We start from the raw sequence: 19,676 nt of genomic DNA on the forward strand, positions 1-19,676 counted from the left end.
AAATAGCAGCTAACATCCATGTGCAAGTTATTTGTGGACATGCATTTCAATTCTTGGGTGCATACTTATTTAGTAGGATTGCTGGGTGATGTGAGAAGTACGTATTTTTTAAAGTTATTTATTTGAGAGAGAGAGAGAGAGTACTTGTTGGGGAGGGCAGAGGGAAAGAGATAATCTCAAGCTGACTCAGATCATGACCTGAGCTGAAATCAAGAGTCTGATGCTTAACAGACTGAGCCACTCAGGTACCCCATAATAAGCATGTATTTATTTACTTCATGAGAAACTGCCCAGTAGTTTTCCAGTGACACACCAACAGTTGGTGTTGTCAGTTTCTTAATTTTAGTCATTTTGTGATTATGTAGTCAAAACCTGTGGATTTACTTTGCATTTTCCTGATGTAAAGTTATTGAGCATCTTTTTTCTTTGTCTTTTTTTTTTTTTTAAGTTGTTGAACATCTTTTCAAGTAGTTACTGGTCCTTACTATATTTTGTGAAATGTCTGTTTAAATCATTGACTGAATTTGTTAAAAAATTGGGTTGGTTGTTTATTATCATCATCATTATTATTTTTAAAGATTGTATTTATTCATGAGAGACACAAAGAGAGAGGTAGAGACATAGGCAGAGGGAGAAGTGGCTCCCCATGGGGAGCCTGATCCTAGACTCAATCCCAGGACCCTGGGATCATAACCTGAGCCAAAGGCAGCCACTCAACCACTGAGCCACCCAGGTACCTGCCCTCCTTACCCTCCTTTAATTCCCTCATTAATTGGCTGGCACCTTTGTCTAAAATTCATTCTCTATATGTGTGTACGACTATTTCTGGACTTCTGTGTGGTTGTTTTCTGTTGCTTTATATGTTATGTTAGTGACAGTGTTGATTAATTTAGCTTTATGATTTAGTTTGTAATCAGATTGTGTGTGTCCTTCAAATTTATTCTTTTTCAAGGTGATTTTGGCTATTTTTCTTTTGCCTTTCTATATGAATTTTAGAATCAATTTTTCCATTTCTGTTTTTTAAAAAAACTCTTGTTGGGGTTTTGATTGGAATTTATTAGAAATTTAGATAATTTGGAGGAAAATTTACCCAAGTAAAGTTTTTTGGAATAATATTGACCCTTGCAGTCCATGAACATGCTATACTTCTTTCTATGTTGTTTTGCAAGTTTTACACATTTATTTCTTAGGCCTGTATCTCTTAAGTATTTAGTAGTTTGGATACTATTGTAATGTTACTGCTTTTTATTTTCATATTTCAGTTGCCAATATGTGGAAATACAGTTGAGTGTTTAATACTGACTTGTGATATTGTTAAATTCACTTTTTAGTTCTAGGAGCTCTGTTGAGATTCCCTAGGATTTTTCCCCCTATATGAAGATACCATGTACAAATAATTTTATGTCTTCTTTTCCAATCTGCATGCCTGTATTTTTTTTCTTCCTTCATGGTTATGACTAGAATCTTAGGAGAAGTGTACGCTAGAAGTGGTAACAGACTTCCTTTGAATTTTTGTTTTTTTCAAGATTTTATTTATTCATGAGAGACACAGAGGGAGAGGCAGAGACTCGGGCAGAGGGAGAAGCAGTCTCCCCGCAAGGAACCTGTTGCAGAACTCGATCCTGGACCCTGAGATCACGCCCTCAGTCAAAGGCAGATGCTCAACCACTGAGCTACCCAGGCATCCCAGATTGGGGACATTTCTTTCAGGGAATTTTATGTTATGAATGGGTGTCAAAAAAAGCATTTTAATTGTCAAAATTCCTAAATTTTTTTATCCTGTTTTTAAAATTCCAGTATTTTGAATATTGCACCTCTGTGATGTGTTTTAATAAAAAGAAACTCTTAGATGTGCCATGAACTATTGTGAACACGTTTTTAACTTAAATAATCATTACAAAACTTTGAAGTATGTATTATCTAAGTTTTACAGATGAGCTTCAAATCATTATGTTCCAAAGGAACTTAAAATTTGTTTCCTGTTCTCTTCATTGTGGCTATATGAATATTCATTTCTAATAAGTGAGATTTATTTGTTTCTCGTGCACTATTTTGGTTTCTCCTCACATCCTTGTTGATTTTAATTATTTTTTAGAGCATGTTAAACATTAACATGGTTTTAAAATTCAGAACCGTACAAGAGATATGCTCAAAGAATTGTTTCTTTCCTTGTCTATTCTACTCTTCATTATACCCTATTTTTTAAATTTTTTTAGTTAACTGATAAATGATCATGTTTATCAAAGTTGCTTGTGTATTTGAGAAGAAGGAGCATTGGGTATAAAGTTTTATATATAGCTATAAGATCTGTCTTACTAAATTAGGTCCATGCTTGGGCCCATGCTGTTCTTTGTTCTTTGTACCTTATGCTGCGAGTCATGTGTTAAAGTTAGTTAATACTCTTAGTGTGTCTTTAATCAGTCCTTGCATATGTTGTAGCTTTGCTTTATAAAAAGGTTGTTTCATTTGATGCATAGATAACTATTAAATACATATAGGATGTCCAAAACCTATAGATACAGACATGCATGAATGATATGTGGGTATTAAAAGCCTTTATTGTGATTGTGGTTTTTGGGTCATGCTTAATGCTCTTTGACTTACACTCTACATGTCTGATAATGAGGATCTGCTCATTTTTCTTACTGTCTTCCATTACCTGATAAACTTCCATTCATTCCTTTAATTTTACTTTTTCTGAACCACATTTTTGTGTGTGTGTTTCTTTTATACGCACTGTATAGTTGAGTCTTGGGTTATGAGACCAGTTTAAATTTTTTTCATTTTATAATTCAGACAAGTTGAAATTTTTTTAGTTTTTATAGATAAGTCCATTGATATTTATTGATATGAACTGAGATCATTGGCCACTTAAATGACTGAGCCACCAGGTGGCCCTCTCTTTTTGCTCTTATTTTAAAAGATTATATTTTATATTTGAGAAGGTTTGTATTTTTTCTTCCATTCTTAGTTGCATTATTTCCACTTTTTATGGAGATGTTTGTATATTAGTCTTTAATTCTCTTCCCATCTTTGAGAGATTTGTGGGTGTGTGGGTATAAATTTTTACTAGAGTTTACCAGTTATCTCTTGGTTGGATGAAGCCAAGGTGAAGATGGACCATACTATCCAGTATGTAGCTAGTAGTCACTGGTGGCTTTCAAGTGCTTGAAATATGGCTAGTCTGAATTTATATGTTCCATGCATGTAAAATACACACTAGATTTTGTAGACCTGATATGGGAGGAAAATGTAAAGTATAGCCATACATTTTTGAATTGATTGTTGAGATGATAATGTTGTAGGTGAGTAGATGTGGCTTAAATAAAATATATTTTTAAAACTAAATTCACTTTAAGACTAGCTTTTAGCTGACTGTAAAATCCTTGGTTCATATTTTTCATTCATTGAGGTTTCTGAAAATGTTGCTTCATTGATGTTTTGCACTGATGTTTTTGAAGTCTGATTTTAGTAGTTTTCTTGCCATTTCATTTATTGTAATAACATTAATTTATAATAATCAGTACTATTATTTTATTATGATCATTTATTTATAGTGATTAAGATTGAAGATTTTTCATTACTGAAGATTTTTTCATTACTGAAGATTTTTTCATTATTTTTGAAATAGTTTTATTCAAGAATGTGTCAGAATTGGTTGTTGTTTTAGATTACTTTTGCCAGGTACTTGATAAGCTTTTTGTTTATTGCTGTAGTGAAGACTTCATAACCTAAAGTTTGCAAAAGAAAAAAAAAAAGGTTGCTACCTGAGCCATTTTTAAGGGTACAGTAGTTTTAACTATGCACAGTATTATGCCACAGATATTTAGCACTTTTTCATCTTAGAACATTGCAACTCTACCCACTGAACAGCAGTTTTTTTCCTGCTCATGTAGTCCCTGACAACCACCACTCTGCTCTCTATTTTTAAGAATTCGACTACTTTAGAGGGCACCTGGTTGGCTTAGTCAGTAGAACATGCAAGTCGTGATCTCAGGGTTGTGAGATCAAGCCTCACATTGGGTGTAGAGATTACTTAAAAGTAAAATCTTTGAAAAAAATAAAGAATTTGACTACTTTAGGTATCCTATAAGTGAAATCACAAAGGATTTGTCTTTTTGTGACCAGGACTGGCTTATTTCACTTAGGATAAAGCTCTCAAGGTTCATCTATGTTAGAGCATATGTCACAATTGCCTTCATTTTAAGGCTGACTAATAATATTCCATTATATGTATATACCACATTTTGTGTATACCTTCATTTGTCAATAAGCATTTGGGTTCCTTCCATCACTGGTTGTTGCGAATAACGCTGTGGAGAACATGGATATGCAAATATCTCTTCTAAATCCTGTTTTCAGTTCTTTGGGGTATGTACATAAAAGTGGGATTGCCAGATCTTATAGTAGGGCTGTTGTTAAAATCTGTGAACTTTTTTGGAGAACTTTTAAGAGTTACTCTCAGCAATTTTTAAGTATACAGTATAGTATTTTTAACTATAGCCACCATGCTGTATGTTAGATCCCCAGAACATATTAAAATTGTAACTGGAAGTTTGTACTTTTTGACCACCTTAATCCATTTTTCCCATCCCTCCTTGTAGTATTTGGCTGATTCTGGTATCAGGGTAATACTGGTTTTGTTAAATGAATATGGAAGTTTTTCCTTCTCAATAATTTGGCAAGAGGTTGACATATACAGAACATTTCACCCAACAATAGCAGAATATGGGCAGCTGGGTGGCTCAGTGGTTTAGTACCGCCGTCAGCCCAGGGCCTGATCCTGGAGACCCAGGATTGAGTTCCATGTCGGGCTCTCTGCATGGAGCCTGCTTCTTCCTCTGCCTGTCTCTGCCTCTCTGTGTGTCTCTCATGAATAAATAAATAAAATCTTAAAAAAAAAAAAAAAAAAACAGAATACATTTTCTCAAGCACACACAGAACATTCTCCAGGATAGATTACATTAGGCCACAAAACAACTTTTTATCAAATTTAAGAAGGATGAAATCATACCAAGTGTCTTTTCCAACCACAGTGGAATGAAACTAGAAATCAGCAAAAGGAAAACTATAAAATTCACGAATATGTGTAAACCAAACATCACACTTTTAAACAACCAGCAGGTCAAAAAAGAAATCACAAGGGAACTTATAAAATACTGAGACAAATGAAAATGTCATTTAACAGTTTCTTTTAACTGGTAAACTCAGTTCCAGAGAAAAGCTTAAATTGTTTACATCTCTTTCTTTGTTTTACATTATTGATGTTACTAATTAATTAATTAATTACACAGAGACTTAGGCAGAGGGAGAAGCAGGCTCCCCATGGGGAGCCTGATGTGGGACTTGATCCCAGAACCTGGGGATCATGCCCTGAGCCAAAGGCAGACCCTCAACCACAGAGCTACCCAGGTGTCCCTTACCATTTAGTTCTATACCAGAATCAAAAATGACTTATGTACCACCATTACCGTATTCCAAGATTCTGTATTTGTCTATATGTATACCTTTACCAGAGAGTTTTATGTTTTTGAATGTTTTTGTGTTGCTGTCTGCTGTATAGTGTCTTTTTGTTTCAACTTGAAGGGACTCCTTTTAGCAATTCTTATAAGACAGGTGTAATAGAGATGAATTCCCTCATCTTTTATCTGGGTAGATCTTTATTCCTTTGTCATTTTTGAAGGACAGGTTTTCCAGATACAGTATCTTGGTTGGCAGTTTTTTTCTTTCTGTGCATTGAATTTATCGGCCCACTCCTTTCTGGCTTGTATTTCTGATGAGAAATTGTTGATAATTTTATAAGTGTTCCCATATACATAATGGTTTGCTTTTCCCTTGCTACTTTCAAGATTCTTTGTCCTTGACTGTTGATAGTTTGATTACAATGTGTCTTAGTGTGGGCTTCCTTGAGTTTATCTTTGTTTCTTTCTTTTTCTTTTTCTTTTCTTTTTTTTTTTTTTGAGTTTATCTTTGTTGATGTTATTTGAGCTTTTTGAATTTGGATGTCCACTTCTTTCCTCATATTTAATTTTCAGCCATTATTTCTTAAAACAAGTACTCTGCTCCTTTCTCTTTTTTCTTTCTGGGGCTTCCATAATGTTTATATGGATCTGTCAATAGTGTCATATAAATCTCTTAGGTTTTCTTCATTTTTCCCTCCTTTTTGTTCCTCTGACTAAATAATTTCAAATGGTTTCTCTTTGATCTCACTAATTTTTCCTCTGCTTGGTGAAGCATGCTGTTGAATCCCTCTGGTGGATCTTTCAATTAGTTACTGTACTCTTCAGCTCCAGAATTTCTGCTTAGTTCTTTCTGATAATTCCTTTATCTTCCTTGGTGTTCTCATTTTGTTCATTTTGTTCATGTTTCAGCTTCCTTGATTTCAGTTAGCTATTTATGGTTGTTTTTTTTTTTTTTTGTAACACATTGAACTTTGTAAAGATATTATTTTAAACTTTGTTAAATAATTCACAGGTCTCCATTTCTTTAGGGTTACTTTTGGGAGATTTGTTTCTTTGAGCTACATTTCTTCATGAGCTGTTTCTTCATGCATCTTGTTTTTTTGTTTTCATTTGTGCATTTTATTTTAAAAATTTATTTATTTATTTACTTATTTTTTAGTAATCTCGACACCTAGGTGGGGCTCGAATCCATGACTCCCAAGATCAAGAGTCATTCTTCTGACTGAGCCAGCTAGGTGCCCCTAATTTGTGTGTTTTTAAAAAACAGTCACCTCTCTTAGTCAGTTATGAATTGGCTTCATATCCAGAAGACCTTTTCTAGTAGCACAAGCAGGGAAATCTGGAAGAGTTGCATCTTCTCTGGGCATGTGCACGTAATTCCCTAATTAAAGAGTATTACTAGTTTTCCAGGAGTTTGTAATCTTTTGCTCCATCTGGTGTCTCTCTGCAGTGCTATAACTTCTTTGGTGCATCAAGGAGACTGAGTTCTCTTTTGTTCCGTAGGCATCCAAAGAATGCTGGCTGATTCAGTCAGCCCTCTGAGTTAGCTGAAACAGAAGTTAGTCCCTTGGGCGGTTTCCCAAAAAGCTGGAATGTTGGATGTACATTCTACTTTTCTCTTTTCTTCCCTAGAGAGAAGCTGTGAGCAGAGTGTTTTCTCCTTACTGCACTGAGCATTGTCAGATTGTGCCTGTGGTGGTGGGTTTTTTGTGTGCTATCTTGCTCCTTTATGGGCTTCTTTTTGATACGTAGACTCAAATCTATTATTTCCAGGTATTTTGGGGGGTTGTTGTTTTGAATATTTGTTTTGTTGGATTGTTTTGTTTCTCTTTCTCAGGGACTCCAATTATATGGATGTCATTCCTTCTTTGTTTTACATCTTGCCATCTTTTTTTTTTTTTTTTTAAGATTTTATTTATTCATTCATGGCAGACACAGAGAGAGAAAGAGGCAGAGACAGGCAGAGGGGAGAAGTAGGCTCCACGCAGAGAGCCCAAGTAGGACCTGATCCCCGGTTTCCAGGATCACACCCTAGGCTGAAGGAGGCGCTAAATTGCTGGGCCACGGGGCTGACCTTGCCATCTTTTTTTATTCATTTTACTTTATGTCATTTTCATTCTCTTGGTCATTTAAAAACCTTGATGTGACATGTTTTTGTTGGAGTATATTTGCACTTGGCTACTAGTAATTTCAGTCTTCATCTCTGAGATAATTGTCTTTTTCCTTTTTTCCTGAGTTCTTTCCATTTTTTTCCCAAATCCTTCCTTTCTGATCTTAGTTTGTGTGTGTGTGTGTGTGTGTGTGTATGTGTGTGTGTTTTCATATCTCTGAAGGTTTCTTTGGGGCATTAAGTTCATTTGTTGTGTTTTTCTTGAAGTGCAGAGTGGAGAGAATTTATTATTATAGATATAATTGAATCTTTTAAAAAATTTTAATGATAAAAAAAATTTTAATGATAGACTTCTAGGTTATCTTCACTTCTGTAGGTTAAGGGTGGCTCACAATTTTACTAGTTCTATGGTGCCCTCTTCTGTCTCTGTAAAATGATCTGCTTTTGAGGAATAGGCAAAAAAGGGCTTGTCTCATTTTGGCTGTTTATAGCTAGTATTTCAAAATCCCCATTACCTTGTTTTCTGCAGGACAGATGAACTCAGTTTTTATCTTTTCCTTCTCTGCAGGGATTCAAAACTTCATCTTTTGATTTTGATCTCCCAGAGTTTTGCTACACTGGTTTGTTTGTGCTGATGGTTCATCTCTCATTCTCTTTGTTCCTGTGGCTTTATAAATTTCTTAATCCTTTATTGGTAAATTTACTATTGTAAGATGGTGAAGTAGATAAATGTAGGCATTTAGTCTGCTGTCTCTAACTGGGGGTTTTGCATGTGAATTTTTAAAAAACCAATAAATAATTTTTGAGGTGTGTGTGTGTGTGTATATATATTTTTAATGTAGCCTTTCTTAATTGATAGATTCTGATACCCAGCAAGTTGGGGCATGAGCTTGGCAAGATAGAAAAGAGACATACAAACAAGGGTTCAGATTGCAGCACTGCTGATTTCCTCCAGTGTGGCCAGAGAACCTTATTAGTTTACCCATCTCCAAAAGAAAAAAAATTCTGCCCTGCACGTTGCATGGTTGTGCTTGGTACTTACATATGACTAAAAGCCATAAGTTATTTAGTTTCTTTTAGTTTGCTTTTAACAGTTTCTCATATATTGCCAGGAAAAACAGAAGGCACAGAGATATGTAAATATCTAGGAAAACACCAAAAAATATTTAGGTATACTACAGTACGTTTCAAAAGGATATTTCAGAATGTAAGAGTCATAGGAAGTGACTTTGTGTATTTTGGTGGTGAGTCTATTTAAGATGAAAACCTTTTTTTTTTTTTTAAAGATTTTATTTATTTATTCATGAGAGACAGACAGAGAGAGAGAGAGAGAGAGGCTGAGACACAGGCAGAAGGAGAAGCAGGCTCCATCCATGCAAGGAGCCTGATGTGGGACCTGATCCTGGGTCTCCAGGATCACACCCTGGGCTGCAGGCGGCACTAAACCGCTGCACCACCAGGGCTGCCCAAGATGAAAAACTTTTATACCACTTTTTAAACTTGTGAAAATAATACAGATTTATTATAGAAAATTTGGAAAATATGAGAGAGCAGACACACAGAAAAATACATGGCGCACCTAAAAAATATTTTGTGGTATATTCTATTCTATATTCTTCTAGTCTATTTTCTCTACACTTATATTCATTTATATTTATACATGTTATTTATATGTGTTATATTTATACATCTAAGCCAGCATCCACCCACCTGTCCCTTACCTCAAAAATATATTCTAACATCTTTTCAGGTTAAGAAAGGTCTGCATTGTGTTGTTTTTTACTACTACCTAAGAGTTCCATTTTATGTATAAAACATGATTTATATATCTAACTCTGTATTGCCACTTAGACTTTATGGGTTTTTTTGATGTTATAAACAGTGCCGTGAGAAGTATTTTATTTAGTCATTGTTGCCCATTTGTTATGTTGCCTTTGATGAATTTCCTAATGAAGTTGGTGGGTCAAAAGAATGCCTTCCTAATGGAAAAGAAATCAAGTAGCACTTGGTTTTTAATACACTTTTAAAAACCAAGTAGCTTTACTAATGGTAATGCAGCATGTAACAAGGAATCATCATTATTCCTACCAGTCCTTTGCCTCAATAAAGACAAATGAAAACTCTGGTACCTAGTTCCAAGATTTTGTATGTTTGTCACTGGCGTTTGTTACTGTATGAAGCACAGGCCTCAAAAAAAAAAAAAAAAATGAAGCACAGGCCTCTAGCAGTCATGTCACTGTTGATTTTTTTTTCTCAGTTTTTAGATTGAGAGTCTGATAGTATGGGGAGGGAAATGATAGCTGAGGATTTATTTTAGAGCTAAATTTGGTCTGTAAATTAAAATGGGGGAGTGTGTCATGATCTGGCTCCTTAGTTTCTGGCTGCAGCTCTGTCATCTGCCAGCTGTGTTAAGAAGAGAGTCATCTATGATCTATTTTTAAATTTCCTCACATGTAAAATTAAAATATTAAGTCTTCATCTATTAAAGATGTATTTCAATAATTGGATAATACCTAAAAACGTTTTGTACTTAGAAAAGAAAGTCCATTGTATATCAAAAGAATCTCTTCAGATCAAAAATGTGCTACCAGTTAGCTCAGTTTCCTCTTTGTCACCCATTTTTCTAGAATATTAGCATTACAAGTACATGGTTTTTTATTTTTTAAATTTTATTTTTAAGAGAATTTATTTGAGAAAGAGTGAAAGAGAGCACAAGTGGAGGAGAGGGATAGAGGGAGAAGGAGAAGCAGATTCCTTGCTGAGAAGGGAGGCTCTAATGCAGAGCTGCATCCCAGGACCCTGGGTCCATGACCTGAGCCAAAGGCAGATGCTTAACTGACTGAGCCACCCAGGCTTTCCTGTTTTTTTTTTGGTTTTTGTTTTTTGTTTTTTAATTTTCAGGCTGCTTTTTATTTTTATTTATTTATTTTTTAATTATTCATGATAGCGAGAGAGAGAGAGAGAGAGAGAGAGAGAGGCGCAGAGACACAGGAGGAGGGAGAAGCAGGCTCCATGCCGGGAGCCCGACGTGGGACTCGATCCCGGGACTCCAGGATTGCGCCCACGGCCAAAGGCAGGCACTAAACCGCTGAGTCACCCAGGGATCCCCCTTTCCTGGTTTTTTATTTTTAACAGCCCATTTTAGTAAAGATGAAATAGTCAAATAACACTCAATTCAGAGTGCTGAAATTTGATTCTCCTGTGTTTATACCATAACTAAGAGCAAATCCTTTGTTTCTTGAGTCTCATTGATGTTATAATATCTATTCTTGTCCCCAGATTTTGAGGAGTTAATAAGCATGTGATAATGGATATACTCTGAGAACTATGAAACATTATATAAATGCAAGGTGGCTTTTCATATTGTATCACTTTGTTTGACCAGAGGGGTGAAATGTCAGCAAGTAGTAAGAGTATAGGCTTAAATAATGCTAGCAATTGCTCTTTCAGAGCCTGGCTTTCCTAATTTCTTGATGCTCTCTGTGGGTGTATTTGATCCTCTCACAATTTTTTAGTTAACTCAGAAGTTTTTATTACTAAAGATTCTAAACTAATAGTAATATTTGTATGGGGTGGGTATTTAGTGCTCCAAATTGGGATCCTATCCTATGAAGAAAAACATACTTCTTCCTGGTATTGGAAATGGAGAAACTCTCAAATCTAAGCTAGCACCCACCCGTCTTTTATCTCACCTGCTTGCCTTTTATTGAATGTGTCTGAGCTTTTGCCTATTTTGAACATTTTTTTTCTCTGCCTCGATTGTGGTTGTTTTGGTTTTGTTTTTTTGTGGGGTTTTTTGGCTTTTGCCTTGCTAAATCTCTGTTGATCCTGAAAGTTTTAGTTTAGATTTTATTTTCTTTGGATATCTTTCTCTATCCTCCTTAGACAGTGGTTTGACTAATTGAGAAGAGAGATGCTTGTCAAGTCCAAACATGATTGCATAATTAGGTATCTCTCTTCTACTAGCTAAATTCCTTAATAGCAGAGTCTCTCATTCATTCTTATAATTCTCAGTAACAGGAGTAGTATCTGATACCTACTAGATGCCCTGAAATAGTATTGAAAGAATGACATTAATAAATTCTTAGCCAGTACTCTTTTATCTCTTAGGTAAATTACAGAATGTCTCTCTGATAAGGTGAGACTTGAGGGAATTTCAAGAACAATCTTTTTGGATATTTAGGAACTTTAAGGAAAGGCAGTGTGGCTACAATAAAGGATGGGTAGGGAGAGGTAGAAGCTAAGGTTAGAGGAATAAAGCCTTATAAGTCAATGATCATTTTAATCTTTGATCTGAATATGAAGAGGATCTATTGGGGAGTGACATGACCTAATTTGCCTTCCACAAAGTAAAAGTACTTTGTTGAGAATGATCCCTTGTGGGCCAAGGGAGAAAGTAGGCATTAAGTGGTGGAGACCATGAAAATTACTAGAATCAGGACGTATTTTTGATAGGAACTTTTGTTTAACCTTAGTTTAAAAATATTTCTTGCTGTGATAGTAATACAGTCTGTTGAACTTTTTTTTTTTTTTTTCAGTTACTCAAAATTTTTTACCTTTGAAGTTTCAGGTGTGTAATTGCAGAAGATAATTAAAACCTGTGACACAAATACTTTTTCTGTCATTTGCATATTTTCCTGTATCCTGGTACTGGTTGACAAACACCTGTTAATTTAGCAAACAAGGGATCAGTTTTCTTTTAATTGATATGTTAAATTCTAGTTTGGGAATATATGTATATTTAATCTTTAAAGAAAATTCTGCGTAATAAAATTATAAACACCTAAGATGATAACAGGATGAGCACAAGTATTAAGAGACATCATTGGCAATGTTTTCTATAGTTCTATGCTGAAGAATCTATAATTCTTAAATCACCTTGCAGTTATTAAATAAAGTAAATTTAAAAATAGCATTATGCATTGAATTAACATTATTAAAACGACTTATGTTGCCTACTTTACATTTTCCAGGAACATCATTTACAGCGAGCTATTTCAGCACAGCAAGTGTTTAGAGAAAAAAAAGAGAGCATGGTCATTCCAGTTCCTGAGGCAGAGAGCAACGTCAACTATTACAATCGCTTGTACAAAGGAGAGTTTAAACAGCCAAAACAGTTCATTCATATTCAGCGTAAGTTTGTTGATTCATTGTTTTCTGTTTGTAATTTAAATTTATCAATCAGTGAAAATCCTTTCTCTCTTTTATGCCCAAAGAGATTTTAATTTTTCAGTGCATATACACTGATTCATAGAAATGTAAAACATTACGGAATAAAATCTCTCTGTGCTTAACATCTGAACTTGGAAATCATTTTGAGTGTTAGTTGCATTTGGAACATTTGATCTTTATGTAGTATAGAATTTTGTGTAGCACTTATATTATTATACATCTAAAAGTTGGTGGATTACTGTACTCAAATTTAAGATTTATTTTTAAAGGCCTAGTGGCTATTATGATGCTGATTGGGGTGAATCTTCAGAAATTTTTTAGAATTAGATTCTACCCCTCTACATCTAATTTTTATAAAATTCTATTTCTGCCTCCTTGATACTCTCTTATTTTTCTCCCTATTGCTATTTAAATAACAACCATCTCTTTTCTTAAAACTGTTTCACTAATGTCTTACTTTATTTACTACTCTTCTATTGCCTTTCCTTACTTACCCTCTTCTAATGTATCTTCTCCACAAAGTCCACTGGCACCAGAGTGGTCTTCCTGAAGTGTCAATCTGATCTAATTATTCTCTGGCTTAAAATCATGCTCTTCTTTACAGTCTATGAGAGAAGCTTTCAAAGGATGGGTCAGACAGATGCTCATGTTTTGGTATCTTGTCTGATTGTGTAAGAAAAAGCCTTGGCTAATTTAGTTAAAATTGAGATTCCAGGGCTCTGGTTTAGGTCTGCCTTTCTGAGGTATGTGGCCTGGCAATAAGTATTTTTAAAAAGTTCCCCAGGTAATTATGAAACCTCTCTGGATTTAAGACTGACTATAAGACTGACTTTTCTATCAGTTCTAAGATGCACATTTTTTATTGATCATCTTTGGAATGAGATTGCATATTAAATTGCTGTTCTGAATTCAGGTCTATTTTATCTAAAGAAAACTTATTTTTGCTAAGCACTTAGGGATACTTCCAACTGGAGACCACTTTAAAGTGTTTGTTGTTTACTTGTTTTTAGTCTGTACTAAAAGCTTTAGTTTAAGCTTTAGACCTACCTAGAGTTCAGTTCTCAGGGGGAGATTTTCCCCTCCATCTTTCACATAGAGTTGAGAAATGAAGTTCCTTGCTGTTCTTTCTGCATAGTTGGTTTATTTCTTTATCTTAAGCTGAGGTTGTTACTACTTAGTAGTGTATCTTTATGCAGGAATATTCTATTAAACTTCTTAATAGACTCCAGCAGAAGTAGTTTTTTTTTCTTTCTTACAGTACATATAAAGTCATGATGCACCTTGTAACTGATGACAGTTTAGATTTGACGAAATTCATAACAGCCAAAATCTCTAGTTTGAACAGAAGACCCTTTGTGATTTTTTTTCCCCTGTCTACTCTGTTAACCTCATTTCCAGTTGTTTTTCCCCTCACTCTCTTTAGTATAGAAACTAAGGTAAATTACTCACATTTGCCTGGTTGTTTCACGTTCTACACTTCCTTGCATGTGCTATTCAAGTCCTTTTTCCTGTCCTGTAACTCATTTAAGACCTAAAACTCCCCTAAGAAGCTTATCCTGACCTTGTTCATTTGACCTCTGATTTTTACTTATCTTGTTTTCGTTGTATATATCTCTATTAGAGGACTCACCATACTTTATTAACCGTTCTCTTTCTCCTTTTAAACTATGAGCTCCTGGGGCAGAGACTTATGTTTTATTTTCTCTTTGTGTCTTTAGATGAAAGCTCATGGCTTATAGACGCACAATAAATGGCATGTGTGTTGACTGAATTGTTTTTAAATGACTTTTAAAAGGCTCTTAGATATCAGAACCATTTTCCAGAGATTCTTTGAATTTTGAGAGAAATACGATGCAGAAATTATTTATGTGATTTTTTTTTCCCCTCTGTGTTCTTTGACTTTGAGCCCTTTATCTTCCTGAATTTGCTTTGTCTTTGTATCGGGAAGGAGATAGCTGTTCGTAATAGGAATTTTAAAGATTTTTCAAGCCAAAGTGTCTGTCGTTGTTGTCTTTGTATTTTTAATAACAGTGTAGCTAGACATCAGGACCATATGTAAAAACCACTCTACAAAACCAAGAAGGAAGAAATTGGGTGTAACCCACCTGGGTCAGACCCATTAGATACAAAAAACATTAATCTTATGTTGGCTTTTAAATATAATTTCTTTGTGTAACTGTGGAAGATAGAATAAAAATAACATTTTAACTTTCATTTTCTTTTAGTCAAAGTAGCTATTCTACATACTATACACAGTATTCTGTACATACAAGTATTGTTTTTTCTATGTACGTTATAAGTTTCTCAGATTTTACTATAGTCTGTGATTGTCGTTTTCAATGCCTATTAATTTTTTTATCAAATTGATATTCCACATTTCATTACCTGTGTGCTTATTACTGGCCTTAAACTTGTCTCTACTAAAACTTAAATTCATGTTATCATAGAGATTTTTTTTCAAGGAAGAGCTTTTTTTTTTTTTAAGTTTATTTATATTTAGTAATCTCTATACCCAATGTGGAATTTAAATTCACAAACCTGTATTCAAAAGTCACATGCTCTTCTGACTGAGCTAGCTAGGCACCCCTCAGGGCAAGTCTTTTAAATATTTTGTGACATAACTTCTTTCTTGAGTCCTTAAGTATAAGAATTCCAGAAAATATTGCTCTGGCTTTTTCCTTTTGTTCTTTACATAATAGATTTCAAAGTATCCCTATTTGCCTGGCTCGAAAAAGACGTACAATTGCCACAGTAGGGTGGACTAGTTCAGGTCCATCACATTGTTTGCCTGGGCTTTGGCAGAAGCTTCTTTATTGGTCTACACTGTTGCTAATGTGATTATTGTCCATTTAGAGTTGTTCAAAGCTTCTCTGTTGTCTATCGGATAAAATTTTAGTGTTGTACTTTAAGGCCCTTCTTTGTGACTATCCAGCTGTGGTTCTCTGTGGGTTCTTCCACTAGGACACCAACCTTACTGAGTCTGTTGGAAGTAAAGGTCTGTTTCCTTCTCTAGATGGTAGGATCCTCAGCAGCACAGTTTCACCTCATGCACCATGCAGTCCTAGAATACAGCCTCAATACAATTTTCTTTTTCCAATTCCTCTAAGCCTTTGCACTTTCAGCTATGAAATAATGAGCTCTCCTTGCAGCACTCTGACTTATGCCATATTTTCTCATACCTTCACACTTTCACATACCTCTTTACTTCTGTCCTCTCTTGTTAGCATATAACTTGTTCTCTATCTCATCTTCAGGATTACATATAACAGCCTTCTCTAAGCAAAATTCTTGGCACTGTTTACCTCAAGCCCTCCCATGTCACGTGCATACTGTCATTGTGGCATTAACCACCTTTGGTTGTGATTGTCTGCCCTTTGTTTTCTCACTAGGCTATAGCAGTCATTGAGAGCAGGGACATATTTTTCCTTTTATTGTCACTGCCCAGTTGCACCTAGCATGTGGGTGTATGCAGTTTAATATTTGCTGAATAAATAAATGAGTGAATCAGTGGGTGATTAAAGATAAAAGTATACACACTATGGCATTTTTGAGATACTGATCTTGTAGGAATCAAAATAACAGAATTGTACACAGAATCAAAAGTAACAAAATTGATATGTACAGTGAAATTGAGGACCTTTGTGGATCCAAGTTGGAAATGAAAAGTGAGCTTTTTATTTACAACAGTGTCATTTTAGGACAAAACTCATATATGCCAGGAGTTGGGAGTAGAGTGATTCCAGTCTTGGTATGGATGAGGCACCATTGTTTCTTCCCATCTCTTTCAGTACTAGTTCTCCATAGTGGCCTGTGCTGGTAGTCTGAGGAACTTCTTTAAATCAGAAACATTGGGGTATTCTTTCCAAGTTGGAAGCATCTTGGAGGCATAGAGTTTTTGATGACGTAAGATACTCCAAAGTGTTCCTCATTTGGCTAATTCTCCACACTGGTCAGTTGGATGACACCTGCATAGGATGCTGCCTCCCTTTTTACTTACTGTTACAACAAGTTTACTTTGGGTACCTCAACCCAGATGTTATAATTCCTTCATTCCTCTTGGAATTTAAGAACTTCATCAAATTCAGAACCCAAATTTTTCTCCTTGAGAATATGACTTTGATTACATTGTAATAAGTTCCTTATTTTGACCTTCCATTACCCCTTTTATATAATATAATATTATACAGTTGACATTAATTATCTCAGAATTTTATAACATGAAGGAACTTGAGATACTGTTTCAATATTGTTTTCGAAGTGTTCTGAAGTTAATTTGAATCTGGTTTTGAATTCCCCTAAATGGTTCTGGAAACTAGGACTCCTTATCTTTTTTTTTGAAAGGAAAGGTCTCTTCCTCTTCTCACTGCATTACACACCTACAAACACAGATCAGCAGACCATCTCACCCTGCTTCTTGGCTGAAAGAAAGGAGAGTTTAGGAGGACAGATAGGTAGGAAGTAGCCTCCTTGTTATCTGACAGGCAGGGAGAGGAACTTACTGAAAGGAGATTGACTTCTGCTATTTGTGTCGGCAACAAAGATAATAAAGCCTTGGGAAAGTGCCGATCTTTGCCTCTATAATACTATAACATGTCAGTACACGTGAGGGTGGCTTCCTCAGTCTGATAAAGCTGACCATTGTCAAATCAACATTGGGAAAAAAAGAAACTTATTCAACGTAAAGTGAACCAGTATATTCCACTGGGTTTTCAGTAGGAGTGAGATAGATGCTGGCCTAATATCTAACTTAAGTCTCACTATCCTTGCAATGGCCGTTGCTATTCTCATTAACAAAAATGATGATAATTGACCCTTTACGGTGGTGGGACAACCATGTTTTGATTGGCAAGCATTGGAAAAGATCCCAAATGAAGAGTATTGCTTTGTTTATACAGTAAAACTCCTTGGTTTGAAAAAGGATGCATTCTAAGAACATCACTTTTTGTAAAAATGTTATTGGGTGTATATTAATAGGTGAATTGAGCATGTGATGAAATGAATCACACATTTACTAAAATAAATATTAGAAAAAAACGGTGCCATGAATACAGAAGTAGAGTGTATCAGATTTGTGGAGAACACATTCCAGGTGAAGCTAGATTCCACACTGGGATGATTTGAAGGCATGATAAACAGGGACAGTGAGTCAGGCTAGACCCTGACGGCAACTCATGTTCAGATCAGCTGGCCCTAAGGATCTTCCTCACTTCTCAGGATTATGCTGAGCCTCCTATTCTTGGGTAAAGCTGTTAGTGTGGGTGTGAAGGCTGAAATGGTAGAGCAGTACCTGAGTAGCTATGAATACAGGAAAGAGGAGGAAATCCAAAAGTCAGAAAGTGTTAAAGTAATACCAGGTGTTTGGGGGGAAAAGTAAAATAATCATTTGGTGGTCTGACTAGAGAGATTTGAAAAAGAAGTCGGAGTACAAAGAGAGTGTCGGCCTTTTGGGCCTTTATGTATTTATTTATGCCCACTATTAAAAAATTGGAGTGACTGAGTAAAATACATCATAGACTAAAGAGCGTGGTTAAAGAAATTGAGAAGAAAACAAAGACACTACAGTAAGAGATTAAGTCTGATGTGTAATAGTACATATTTTAGGCATGATGCAATTAATAGACAAAAGCAGAAAAGTAAGATTGGCTTTAAGGTGCATATTTCAGTACAGGTTTCCTGGCACTGAAGTGTTTAGAACTCTCCTGTGGGGCCACACAAAGAAGATACTGTGATGTAACCCAGCACACCTGGTTTTGTTAATAGGGGTTACCAGAAACAGGCTTTCAGCATATTCACCTAGCAGCTAGTATCTCCATGGAAGATTCTTCAGTGGCACCGCACTGCCCTTGGCACCTTTTAGCATTTTGTATGTCTTCCTATCTACCTTAAGAGACTAAATTTCCTTCCCATCTTACTCCGTAATACAATTTAATGGGCTGCCTACCTATAAAAATATTTTCTTACATGCATATTTCCTGACAGTTTTAATTGAAGACTAAACTTTTCTTTCCACAGTTACGGGTAAAAGGCATAGTAAAATAGCATTTACTGATTGCCATGCCCAGGTCCTGTTCGTGTTTTACATGTATAAAGTCAGTTATGCCTTAAAGGAATCTTACAAGGCAGCCAGTGTTCTTACTCCCCTTTTAAAGAAATATTTCATAAAGAGTCAGAGTAATGCAGCTAGCAAGTGGAAGAGTCAGAATTTGAACCAGGCCCTCTGGCTCTAGAGTGTGCCTGTTTAACTCTGGTATAGTTTTTCAGTCATAGCTTATCATTCTAAGATGCAAATACTGATACACATTAAACAAATACATTTCTGTTCAAATGTGGCTGATGATAGAATCAACAACGGGAGTAAAGAATTCCTTTTTTCATTTGTTTTGTGTGTGTGTGATGGATAAATTGCAGGATGGAGGATGGTTGTTGTCAATAGAAAAGGAAATCCTGGATGTGAAAGGCAGATACAAACACTTGTTATGACACTTTGCTGGTTTGGCCTGTCAGGGTTGATTGATGAATGGAAGAGCACTGTGCATGGGGATGAAGAAGATGCCAGGAAGAGAGAAAAGCTTGAAGAAAAGGGAACCATGAGAGTAATCTAAACAAGTATAAAAGCACATTTTTCAGTTTTGCTTAGGGTAGTGAGGAACTCTGAAGACAGTCCTACAACTTTCATGGAAGGAGGTCCAAGTTGGGAAAGGACAGTGTGGCAGTTAGTGATTTTAATCTCCCAACTAAATGTTACAGTGGGCAAAGTTTGCTTTGGGTAGAATGGATTGGACTTCATAGGACCTTGATCAAGTAGGTTTTTTTTGTTTCTGTTTAAGAAAAAAAATCAGTAAATAGTACTTCTCATGGTTTTTCAGAAAAGGCTAAAATGGGAAATAGAAGTTATGTAAAAGATGAAGAAATAAAAGCCTCCATGATGGTGT

General features: G+C 35.4%; 1 protein-coding gene across 1 annotated transcript in view; it reads left to right on the plus strand.

The window, feature by feature from the left end:
• Positions 1–19,676, plus strand: part of EPC2 (enhancer of polycomb homolog 2) — a 121,043-nt gene that overhangs the window by 37,881 nt on the left and 63,486 nt on the right. Inside the window, exon 2 of the mRNA XM_041739659.1 lies at positions 12,546–12,705. Coding sequence (XP_041595593.1) covers positions 12,546–12,705 — 160 coding nt within the window. The remainder of the gene's footprint in view (positions 1–12,545; positions 12,706–19,676) is intronic.

The sequence above is a fragment of the Vulpes lagopus genome, chromosome 24, assembly GCF_018345385.1.
Source record: "Vulpes lagopus strain Blue_001 chromosome 24, ASM1834538v1, whole genome shotgun sequence".
Taxonomy (NCBI): domain Eukaryota; kingdom Metazoa; phylum Chordata; class Mammalia; order Carnivora; family Canidae; genus Vulpes; species Vulpes lagopus.